The sequence below is a fragment of the Archocentrus centrarchus genome, chromosome 6 (genome assembly GCF_007364275.1).
Source record: "Archocentrus centrarchus isolate MPI-CPG fArcCen1 chromosome 6, fArcCen1, whole genome shotgun sequence".
In the NCBI taxonomy this organism is placed as follows: domain Eukaryota; kingdom Metazoa; phylum Chordata; class Actinopteri; order Cichliformes; family Cichlidae; genus Archocentrus; species Archocentrus centrarchus.
The window spans coordinates 14696177-14707410 of record NC_044351.1 but is presented as its reverse complement, the minus strand read 5'-3'; the positions used below and the strand labels follow the sequence as shown (position 1 = coordinate 14707410).

Genomic DNA, 11234 nt, shown 5'->3' with positions numbered 1-11234 from the left:
TAAGGCAAAAACAGAGTTTGTACAATTCTAACAAACTTGAAAGTCAATATTTGTTAGGAACACCTTTATTCTTCAACACAGCCTGAACTCTCTTCGGCATTTCTTTAAGTAGTCTTCAGGAAAAGTTCTCCAAGCTTCCTGGGGGACATTCAAAGCTCTTTGGATGTTTCTGCCTTTTGTTCTGATGATCAATGTCGAGGTCCAAACTCTGGGGAGACCAATCCATGACTGATAGCGTTCCATTTTTCCATCCAAGTATACTTTTACTGCATCAGCAGTGTGTTTAAGGATCATTGTCATGCTAAAAAATGAAGGTGCTTCTTTCCAAACAGGAATTCCTGTCGGATCAAAATCTGACAGTACTTTCCTGCGTTCATAATTCAATCAATTTTGATATCCCTAACATCACTGACTGCAGTGCAGCCCCCAGACATGACAGACTCCACTGTGCTGTACAGATGACTGTTGTATCTCTCTCCTGACCTCCTCTGGACATATTGAGCCAAAAAATTTCCAATTTGAATTCATCACTCTCTAAGAGCTGACGTCACCTGTTTTCAGTCTAGTTCTTATATAATTTGGCATACTTCAGCCTTTTCTCCCTGTTTTTAAACCTGACACTTTTCTTCTCCTCCAGTTTCCTAAATTTTTTTAGGACACACGGCACAACGTGCCAAGATTTGCAAGGTTTTTGGCTAATGGATCTTTGGGAATCACCAATACTATTTTATGCCTGTCAGGCTTTGGCATTTTTCAGGGATTCAACTTAAAGAAAAAAAAGGAAACACATTATAGTTTTGCAACAGGCTGCAACTTTGTTGTCTGTGATGTTAAGACACAACACTAGCTCATCCTGTAAGTGCTTTTTTTTAATGCCTGAGTGATTCATAGGTCAGTGCTAAGTGGCTTAACAAATACATCGCATTACATCTGAAAATGGTCAGGTACAAGAACCAGGCTGAAAATGAGTGAAAAAGCAGCCAGTGTCCAAAGAAAAAGCCTGGAGAACTATTGTTCAAGACCACTTTAAAAAAAAAAAAAAGACAAGAAAGCCCGGCTCCTTGGAAGACAAAATATAAATAGATGAGGGCTGACTCAAGATTTCAGCAGTCCTGCACTTACACCAGAATTTGCTTGTCATATTACAAAAAACAGAAGTGTTGTAATTGCTGTATTTATCTGCAATAATTTACGCAGTTCTGCTCCGTATCATGGAGCACTTCTAAATCCACAAATCATATACAATGAAATCTGCATCACACTGAAAATGTTGCAGTGTTTTCAACTGAACTTCACTGCAGACAAACATTTGACAGACACTGCAGGTTGTCGTCTCTCCAGGTTCTTCTTTTCTCTTTTCCCTTAACCCAAACAATAGCGGCAGATGGCCACCCTCCCTGAGCCTGCTTCCACGAGAGGTTTCTTCCTGTTTAAAGAGTTTTTTTTTTTTTCTCACCGTGGTCACAAAGTGCCTGCTCAGTGGGGACCACAAGATCTTTAGGCTTCTTTTGCCTTATAAAATGAAGTGAATTGACATGTCTACAGCAGTGATTTGGTGCTATATAACTAAATCAAACTGAACCAGATTTAAAAACTGCATCCTAGGCACCGTTAAAATGTAATTTATAAATTATTTATTTATCATACAATTGAAATGCACTTAAAATGTTTACTCCAGTTTTGCAGTAAAATGTTAAAATCAACACATTTGATACAATCATCAGCTGTGCATTTGTTAATACACATTCATGCCAGCTGTTTTCATTAAAAACAATGCTCCCATACACTGTTCCCCATTCACTGTAACAATTACTGGACAATGTTATGACAGGATACAGTACACAATGCACTGAAAACTCCCATACTGAAGTACATGAAATGACTCCTGTTAAAATATTGAGACAGACATAAAAAAGTGCTTCTGGATACACATGTCCAACAATAATAAATACTGATGAAATCCTGTATGTTTGTGCCTGCTTTCAGTAAAAAAAAAAAAAATCCTCATGTAGCTGAAAATAGTACCTGAAAACATCCCTTCTCTGTAAAATAAACTGGAGTGGAAATGTATATAAAACTCTAATAAAATACTCTTGATACCCCCCCCAAAAAAATTTAAAAATTCACTACAGAATTATCCAAAGTGACTGTAGGTTCTGCGTCAAAATACAACAAAAACACAAGCTGATTGTCTGAAGTACAGAAAACATCTTTTTGCCTACGAACTCCAAAATCTCTGCTGGGCAAAGTCGGCTCAGTGCACTGTTCTCTATAAGCCCGCTGTGTTCGTTTTAAGGATATGTACCGGCATTAGATTTAGAATAAAAATAAAAGAAAATAAATAAAATCTCAAAAACAGATTACCCTACTCCATTCCCAGCGCCTCAGTACGTAGTTTGTAAACAAATGACGACCCCGTGTTAACCTGAGTCTGTCTGTGATCCAGCTCACTGTCATCAAAAGGAATAACTTAAGTTGCTCTTAAGAGACATTATGAAATATTAGCCACGCTGACCCCCTCATCATCTTCTCTGTGTGATGGACATGACGCTCTTCTTTAACCTCTTTGTAAACAAGTGACTAGCTCTGCCGCAGTAGGTGTGCGTGGTCGTCTGCAGCGACGTCTCCAGCGGACGAAGCAGCGAGGTCTCCATGTTCTCGCCAAACCGGTACTAGGATGAAGAGGAAACGTGTTCAGGCCTTCTAGTTCTCATTTCACACACTTAACAACAAAGCTCAGATTTTAAAATCACATTCCTGCACACCCACATTGCTGCGCCCACTAAAAATCGCAGCTCTTCTCTTGCTCCCGACACTACTCAGAAAGACCGAAAAATGCCTTTAAATAAATAAATTAAATTAAATTAAATGTTTTTTTTGACACCTGTTGTTCCCCCGTGACAGCTAAAACAGGACAATGAGAACTACATTCATCGCACACGAATGAAGTGCCACATTTATCACCGTCACTCCCAGACAAAATAGCATTCTGCATTTGATTCATGTCTGTCAATTCAGAGTGTGTTCGGATGATGAATATCTATTACCACAACTACTCACAAATGGGCTTAATAAGACGTGACAGCGTTGGTGAAAGCTACAGCTGCAGCATTCCAGATACGCTTCATTATTGTGCGCTTTTGTATCACCAAGTAAACAGCAAAGAAAAAAAAAAAAAAAAAAAAAAAAAAAAAAAACTTCCACCTCCTCAGCGAATGAATAGGCTTTTGTCACGTACAGTATGCAAATAAGGACGTGTGCCTTTCACTTTTACATTGAAGTGCACCCACCTTTTATTGCTCAAGTAAATAAAAGAAATTACTATTTTACAACATCTTATTTGACTCTAGTTTGGCAAAGCATTATGTTACTCAAAGCACACTTCTTTATTATCTTTCATATAGTGCAAAAGGCAATAAAATACCATTAACAGCCTCCTATTGATTTTTATGTGGATGTGGCGGGTGCGTTGTCCACACAGCCATCATGATGTCTCAAACTAGCATCAGCACTAAAAATTTTACAACTCTTCTGTGGGCTTGGCTGGGTAATGGTAGTGCCCTTTATTGCAAGCTCCTCTGCTGGCTGAGAGAGCCTGTCTTGGGAACTGGGCTGACTAAGGAGCTCTTGGTTGGATCGAAATTAGAGTTTCTTCCAGGATTGCCTGCTCTGTGCTTTAGGATGATGGCCTCAGAGGATGGAGTGGGAACAAAGTGGGAGGAGACTGGAGCTGAAGCAACACAACGCTTCTGATGAAAACTTGAACAAAACACAACTGATAAAAAAAAAAAAAAGGATAAATCGCTCTTCAAAGCTCTGTTCTATCGTGATAACTATCAAACAAGGCCCTTTATCTTACAAGCATCTTCTCAACTCAGATATTTCAGCTCGCTTCCTAATGAGAAACCACAGCACTCCTCCTCCTAAAACCATGTGGGTATGGTATGTGCTGTATGCGCTTTGGTGCTGTCTGAGAGACTGATGGAGGCATGGGGGCCGAGTGCCCCATAATGAAGCCTGCTCGTTTTCTTAATGGCTGAGAACATTGCCCGCACTGATAGTGGCCAGGCTCGGCCCTGTGGCGGTAATGGATGGAGACCAGCTAATGAAGCTTCCCTTGCTCTCCCCAATTGCTGCCTGCACGTTGACCGGTAAGCTGAAATCACAATGAGCAGACTGAAGGCGAGCTGCCAGCGAAACAGTGAAGGAGCTCTCAGGCCGATCTGCTTGCTCACTGATGATGCAAGTACTGCATTTCAAGGTCTATGAGCTGAAACACATTTTAAGGAGAGTTTGCAGATATTTCTTCATTTTGTCTTTATATCCAGGTGGCATTCTTGTCTTAAACTGGAAAATATTAAGAGGGACCCAAATGCATTAATGGTTTCAGTCCTTTCACCAAATTTGCAGAGAGTAACAAAAAGCTTTATGCTTTAAATTAATATTTGTTAATATTTGCTTAAAGTGGAACGCAGCCATATTCAGTAGTCCTTGAATAAATTCTGCTTTGCATAGATTTGTCAGGTACAGTGTCCAATAATGACCTCTGACTGGGTCTAAAATGCCTGCAGAAACGATTGAATAAATGGCTTAAAATTTTGAGATGCAACAACTCTGGCTTGAATTTTTAACCTTACAGTTGACACGATACCAAAAAAACCGTTTCACTAACTCAAACTGGATGGAGCCGACATGCCTGGTTTGGAAGACTGAAGATGGAAATGTTTAACGGGCTATTGATTAACTACTCTTTCATGGAAGCATCCATAAGAGGAAAGCACTGACCTGGAGTGCTTATTGATAATGTAATAACTAGCAAATGTTGCTCCAAATAGTCTGATCTTCCTACACAACTGCCCTCTAAAGACACCAGAGCAACTGCTCGCAAGAATAAACAACACCTCTGAAATATGAGATCTTCTATGATAAAATTTTCCAGTCAGTTATTTCTGGAACATGTTAAAAACTTTTGGAAGAATAAATATAATCCAATACCTTACACTTACAATCCAATACCTTGGACACTGTGCCTGACAAATCTATGCAAAGCAAAAGCCCGCCTAAAAATTTCTCTTTTTTTTTTTAAACTTTTGTTTCCTAAAATTTAAAAACTTCTAGATTAACAAGCAACAAAAAAATAAATAAAATGATTTCAGTTATCTATGATATTTTTTAACTATCAAACTGTGTCTGTTATTGGAATTACTGCAGTTCAGCAATGATGCAAAGAGATAAATAGCCACTTGTAACGCATTCATATATTATTAAACTTCCGATAAAAACTCTATTAGCTTTATAAGACACCACTGATCGATCACAATCCGCCCAACGTTATCGCCACAGGCCAAAGACAGAAGAGTCGCCAGCATCACTAAGGAGGCAGGTATCGCTGCCCCCCACCCATACCCCACCCCACCCCCAGGTGTGTGAGGCTGTACCAAGCGGGGGCTTTACCTTCACCTGAGCTGAGAGGTTTTCTGGACGAGGATCTGGAGCAAAATAGTGCGCTGCTTATTTGGAGTTCATGCATCAGAAACTATTCAGTACATTACATTTTTTTGGACCGATTTGAGACATATTTGCAGACAGTAAAGTGAAGTTAACAAACACTGAAAATATTGGAAAGTCTCGTCGCTCTTAGCAGCATCATTTCTCGGCTGTTTCTGCGTACAGCTTGGATTGTCGGTTTGTGTCTTTGGCCGGCTGTTAGCAGAACAGAGTTATTGGTAAGAAGGAAGGACACTTGAATATTTTTTCCCCTGTACAAACACTGATTTTTGTGGAGATGCCCGTACCTTTCGAATTGCTTCATAGACAGCTCGAAATGCTGGCTGCTTGTCATCATGATAAACTCCTCTGTTACCATGGAGAATGAAGACACCTTCTTGTTCAGCCTCTTGACAGTTGCTGCCATAGATACAGTGGTCTGGACGGTAGTTCCACTGGCAGGGAAACACATATAGGCTTTCTGTAACACAGCAAGATGAGCAGGTTGACAAAGACTCAAAAAACAAACAAAAAAAAAAAAAAAATCCCTCAAATATGTATTTGATAGTATACAAATTTAGTAAACGTCCAAACCAATAAGCTTCTTTAGTTAACCTTTGTTTGTCTGCTGAACTAACATTAACAATCATGATTCATGACTAACATATGTGGCCGTACAAACCTGGGTTATGATGGAATATGATATTAAGAAGGTCCTGGTCACCCCAGGTGATGTTGAGTTTATACTTCTGAAGAAGGGGCATCAAAATTTCCTCCCACTTCAGGGGAACTGTTGTCATGTCATTCTGGAAGGACAAAACACAGCAATCGGAGGGGATCTGTGTCATTGTGATTCAAGAAACCATAAACCTGCAATTCTGACCAATCAGTTATTTGGTGAACACTTCCCATTCACTCAAAGGGCACAGTTTGTCTGTCGGTGAGCGCTCTAGGAAGCTTTAGAATCAAATTACAAGAGTGACCTCAGCTGGTCAATTTTGGTAGTGCAGTAAAGCTACTCAGGGATTTCAGACTATTACACATCTCTCAAGGTCTCAGTCAAAACGTAAAACTAAATGTAACATGGAATTGTGAAAAAATTCTTAACAGCTATTGTAGTCCTTGGATGGAATGAATGGATATCATGAACAAACCCTTTTTTAATAGCTGTCGCACCTTCATGGAACAATGCAGTACAACAATAAAAACAGCTGATAGTGGTTCAGATGCAACTAATTTATCTTTACCTTGAATATTTTCTCCCTGAGGCGCGTCATGTTCATGAGCATGACTCCTGAGTTAATGCCCGTCTTGCCGTAGTAAGGGTGGCGGGCAAAACGGTTGTACCAGCCAATACGTGGTTCCTCATGTTCTGGAGCCATGGCAGCTAATTGGCTTGAACTGAATCGAGAAAGCAGGGCCCAGATGTCTTCTACTGGCTGCAGAAAAAGAATATCTGTATCTACGTAAAGCAGTGAGTCCACCTGCTTCAGAATCAGCTAGAAAAGAAACAAACGACAAAAATGATCAGCATATTTTTGACAAAGTCTAATTGTTATTGAATGCAATTTGAATGCAATAAGACTGTAACCTACTGGCAGGAAAAGCCTCTGAGAGGCACAAGGTTTGAAGAGTTTCTTCCATTCTCTTTCATTGTCCTTGGGAAAAGTGATAGGGTAGATGGTGAAGTTAAATGTGGCCCGAATCATCTGAGGCCACGATCCCAGCTTCAAGAAAGGGTGAAGACAAAAATCTATAAGCAATAGTGTATAATTTTGTCTCTTTCTCAGCTCTTTCCTAAATGATGCATCATTGCCTTTGGGACAAACCAAGAACTAGGTAAAGACTTTACTTTCATACTTGAGACATAACTGGACACTTGAAACCAGTTCTCCTCTGAAAACAGCAACTCCGACAAGACTAGCTCCCTGATGCAATTTGCAAATGTGTGTTTTAAAGCAGACATTGTGAGAAACTGGAAGGAAAGTGGCATTCCACCAAATCTGAAAATTTGTACTTGGCCAAAGGAAAACAAGACCAATCCCAGGTTTATTTTCAGCACTGTAGCTGACAAAAAGTCACAGGTCTGTTGAGCCTTGTGCTCCTATAGTTTGCTCTGGTGACTCTGAATCATCCCTCAGGTATGCTGCTACAGGCTCAGGCTGCAGGGGTACCTCCCATGAAGCACTTAGTAACTCTTCTATCACTCTTCATTTATTCACCACTGCTGTTTTTCATTCATTTGAGGTCATCTCTCCTCTCTCTCAGGCTTTCTGCAGGTATCCCTAAATTCAAGTTGCCAAATTACTGTTTTATTCCCTTGCTGGTTTCCTTGGTTGTCAACTGTTTTCTCAAAAAAAATTAATTGATTTCTCTTTACACTACTTTAATATCTATGACTTGGACTATAAAGGGGCCTGAGATGGCTGCTGTTGTGAAGTGGCACTGTATAAATATAACTGCACTGTTTTGTAGCAAACAAATACACATACTTACAGTGTTTCTAAAACTGTCGTGAAGCTCATCCTCAGCAAAGATATAAAAGTGCAGAGGCTTTTTGCTGAAGAGAACAGCAGACTTCAACATGGTGACCGTTTCCTCTAGCCTGGGGCCACAGGCCACAACAGCCAGGTGACTCCTCTCATCCCTGCGCTGCTTCACTGCAGAGCCTGACTGCTCGCTGAGAGCCAAGAGAGAAGTAGGGGAAAAAAAAATCAGTAATTAACCCAGGCTTTTATTGTTACAGCAGAATGGATACACTGTCAAGTGCAAAAACAAACAAAGTGAGTCTCAGCTGACTGGTACTCAGCCCTGTAGGGTTGGAACTGTCATTAGATTTAACAGAGGGATGCAGAGAACAATCATTCATGCTTTTTGCTGCCTTCAAGTGCTCCTTGTGAATTACTGCTTTCACATTTGGAAATAATGAATATAACCTGCCACACTCAATCTTTTCCACGTAAACACAGATAATGTATACTGTATGGCAAGCCCATATACACAAATACAATAAATAAAACTATTTATTTACTCTGGATCTTTCCAGCACTATTTAAATGAGACCAAGACAGACCTCCATTATCAATCAATTATAAATAAAAAGAGAGTTAAGACTTAAATCCAATGTAGTATCGACAACCAGCATATCCTTTAAGTACCAATTATCATGAGATGGCTTTACACCAATTAAGCACGTTTTTGAAAACTATACTCATTAACAGTCACAAGGAGCACTGTGGGTGCAGCAACTGTCAAGCGTGTACTCTGAACTGTGCACCCAGTAGGTGAAAGGTGTAAGCTGAAGGCAGGAAATTATTGTTACATGTATCGTATCATAGTTTCACAAAATCAGGCATACCTAAAAGATGATTCCAATAAGCAGTTCACTCCACAAACATCAGCAGGCAGTCTCCAATATGGATTCCAGTAAGAAACTGACAGTGACTTACACCTGACAGAATAGAAACATGATCTTTTGGATCCTCAGCATTAAATTGATCTCTCGGACATCGGTACTGATTTACGATTACCTCTTTGATTTGTTTAACATGTGGCGGTCCTTTAAATCCTGCCTAAAGCTAACCTTAAGCTGATCAGTTATCTAGCAAGCTAACAGGTGGTAGCTAATAGTTGCTTTAAGGTTACAGACTGTGGGTGAAAAACAGCACAATTAACACTGAACATTTTTTTTATGTGATCCACATAAGTTAAATTACTATTTGTTTGCTAGCTGACTAACGTAAACTAGGCTTTACGACATATGTATTGGCTAGTAAACGCTAGCTGTACCAAGCAGCTTAAGTAAACTAATATTAAACTGCAGTGATATGCGAATGGCGCTAATGAAGCTGTAGCTGATAGGTGAAGCTAACTTCTACTCATATTTTTGCAGTTGTGATGTAAAATTAGGTAACACAGCTAGCTAAGCTACCTGTCGAGCCCTTCTTCACGGTCTCGGAGGCCTGCCAGGCCTGGCGTTTTCCTGAGCAGGTGCCCGGTATCATGACTTCTCCCGTCAGGTATTTCGTGTTCTTTCACCCTCCACTCGTCTCTGTCCTCCAAGGTGGAGGCTAGCTGATTGAACACGTACAACAATGAAAAGAAGATGAAGATCATGCACAGAAGAAATGTGTGAAGATAGCATCGCATCTTGCGCATCAGATTTTATGAGCTAAAGAAACATTTTGATGTCGATCTTAGCTAGTTACCATATGATTTACTATCAGCTAACTACCCCATCAATAAGTCACAAAGTAGACAGAAAGGCACAGTCGGTGTTTACAGTTCCTGTCCCACCCACTTCTCTTACACGTGTTTCTTCTTATCAGCCATCTGCCCATACAGTGATAAGTGCACAGGGCACAAGTAGCTAAATCATTAACAATTACAGCACACATTATAGAATAAAAAAAAATATTTCTACAAACAGTATTACCCCTGTTAAATGTGTTCATTAAAGAATTATCATCAGTGGAATTAACAGTATTTAAATCACTTATAATTACTTATGTATATTTTATGAGCTAAAATGTTTTGTTAAATGTTAAGTAAAATCTGCAATACTTCTCTGAAAAGCAGAGAAATGTGAGTGTAAATCAGCAGTCGGAAATATGAGAGGACCTCAAAGATGTATTTGTGTACAATAACTACAAAAAGAAAAAAAATGCATTTGGTTTTTTGATAATTAAAAACATCCATCAATTTTCTTCCACTTATCCGGCAGGGTTGCAGGGGCAGCAGGCTAAGCAGAGAAGCCAAGACCTCCTTCTCCCCAGCCACCTCCTCCAGCTCTTCCAGGGGGTACACCTAGGTGTTCCCAGAGCCAGCCGAGAGATACACTGCTTAAAAACAATAAATTAATAAAGGGAACGCTCAAATAACACATCCTAGATCTGAATGAATGAAATATTCTCATTGAATACTTTGTTCTGTACAAGGTTGAATGTGCTGACAACAACAACAACAACAACAAAAAAAAAAAAAAAAAAAAAAAAAAAAAAATCACACAAAAATCATCAATGGAAATCAAATTTATTAAGCAATGGAGGCCTGGATTTAAAGTGGAAAATTAAAGTGGAAAAACACACTACAGGCTGATCCAACTTTGATGTAATGTCCTTAAAACAAGTCAGAATGAGCCTCAGTATTGTGTGTGGCCTCCACGTGCCTGTATGACCTCCCTACAATGCCAGTCCAGGTCTGAGGGATCTCCTCCCAGACCTGGACTAAAGCATCCACCAACTCCTGGACAGTCTGTGGTGCAACGTGACGTTGGTGGATGGAGCGAGACATGATGTCCCAGATGTGCTCAATCAGATTCAGGTCTGGGGAACGGGCAGGCCAGTCCATAGCTTCAATGCCTTCATCTTGCAGGAACTGCTGACACACTCCAGCCACATGAGGTCGAGCATTGTCCTGCATTAGGAGGAACCCAGGGCCAACCGCACCAGCATATGGTCTCACAAGGGGTCTGAGGATCTCATCTCAGTACCTAATGGCAGTCATGCTACCTCTGGTGAGCACATGGAGGGCTGTGCGGCCCTCCAAAGAAATGCCACCCCACACCATTACTGACCCACTGCCAAACCGGTCATGCTGAAGGATGTTGCAGGCAGCAGATCGTTCTCCACGGCGTCTCCAGACTCTGTCATGTCTGTCATATGTGCTCAGTGTGAACCTGCTTTCATCTGTGAAGAGCACAGGGCGCCAGTGGTAAATTTTGCCAATCTTGGTGTTCTCTGGCAAAT

General features: G+C 40.4%; 1 protein-coding gene across 3 annotated transcripts; it reads right to left on the bottom strand.

Moving 5' to 3' along the window:
• Positions 1–1661: 1661 nt before the first annotated feature.
• gxylt1a (glucoside xylosyltransferase 1a) lies at positions 1662–9777 on the bottom strand. Of its 3 annotated transcripts, XM_030732518.1 has the most exons (9): positions 9696–9777; positions 9419–9561; positions 8846–8938; positions 7984–8167; positions 7083–7214; positions 6735–6986; positions 6170–6293; positions 5796–5968; positions 1662–2672 (listed from the first exon to the last, which is right to left on the bottom strand). In XM_030732518.1, exons 1-9 carry the CDS (start codon positions 9696–9698, stop codon positions 2523–2525), a joined length of 1254 nt encoding a protein of 417 aa, XP_030588378.1. In that variant the 5' UTR covers positions 9699–9777; the 3' UTR covers positions 1662–2522. The 3 variants fall into 3 exon arrangements, with proteins under 3 accessions (XP_030588378.1, XP_030588376.1, XP_030588379.1); XM_030732516.1 differs by having other exon boundaries at positions 9419–9771; XM_030732519.1 differs by lacking the exon at positions 8846–8938 and having other exon boundaries at positions 9419–9771.
• Between the last annotated feature and the right edge of the window lie 1457 nt (positions 9778–11234).

Coding starts and splice junctions, on each gene's coding strand:
- gxylt1a (XM_030732516.1), bottom strand. CDS start 9,645: ATGCGCAAGATGCGATGCTATCTTCACACATTTCTTCTGTGCATGATC. Junction 5,969..6,169: donor CATATTCCATCATAACCCAG/GTTTGTACGGCC, acceptor GCTGTGTTACAG/AAAGCCTATATGTGTTTCCC. Junction 2,673..5,795: donor TCTATGAAGCAATTCGAAAG/GTACGGGCATCT, acceptor TCTTCATCCTAG/TACCGGTTTGGCGAGAACAT.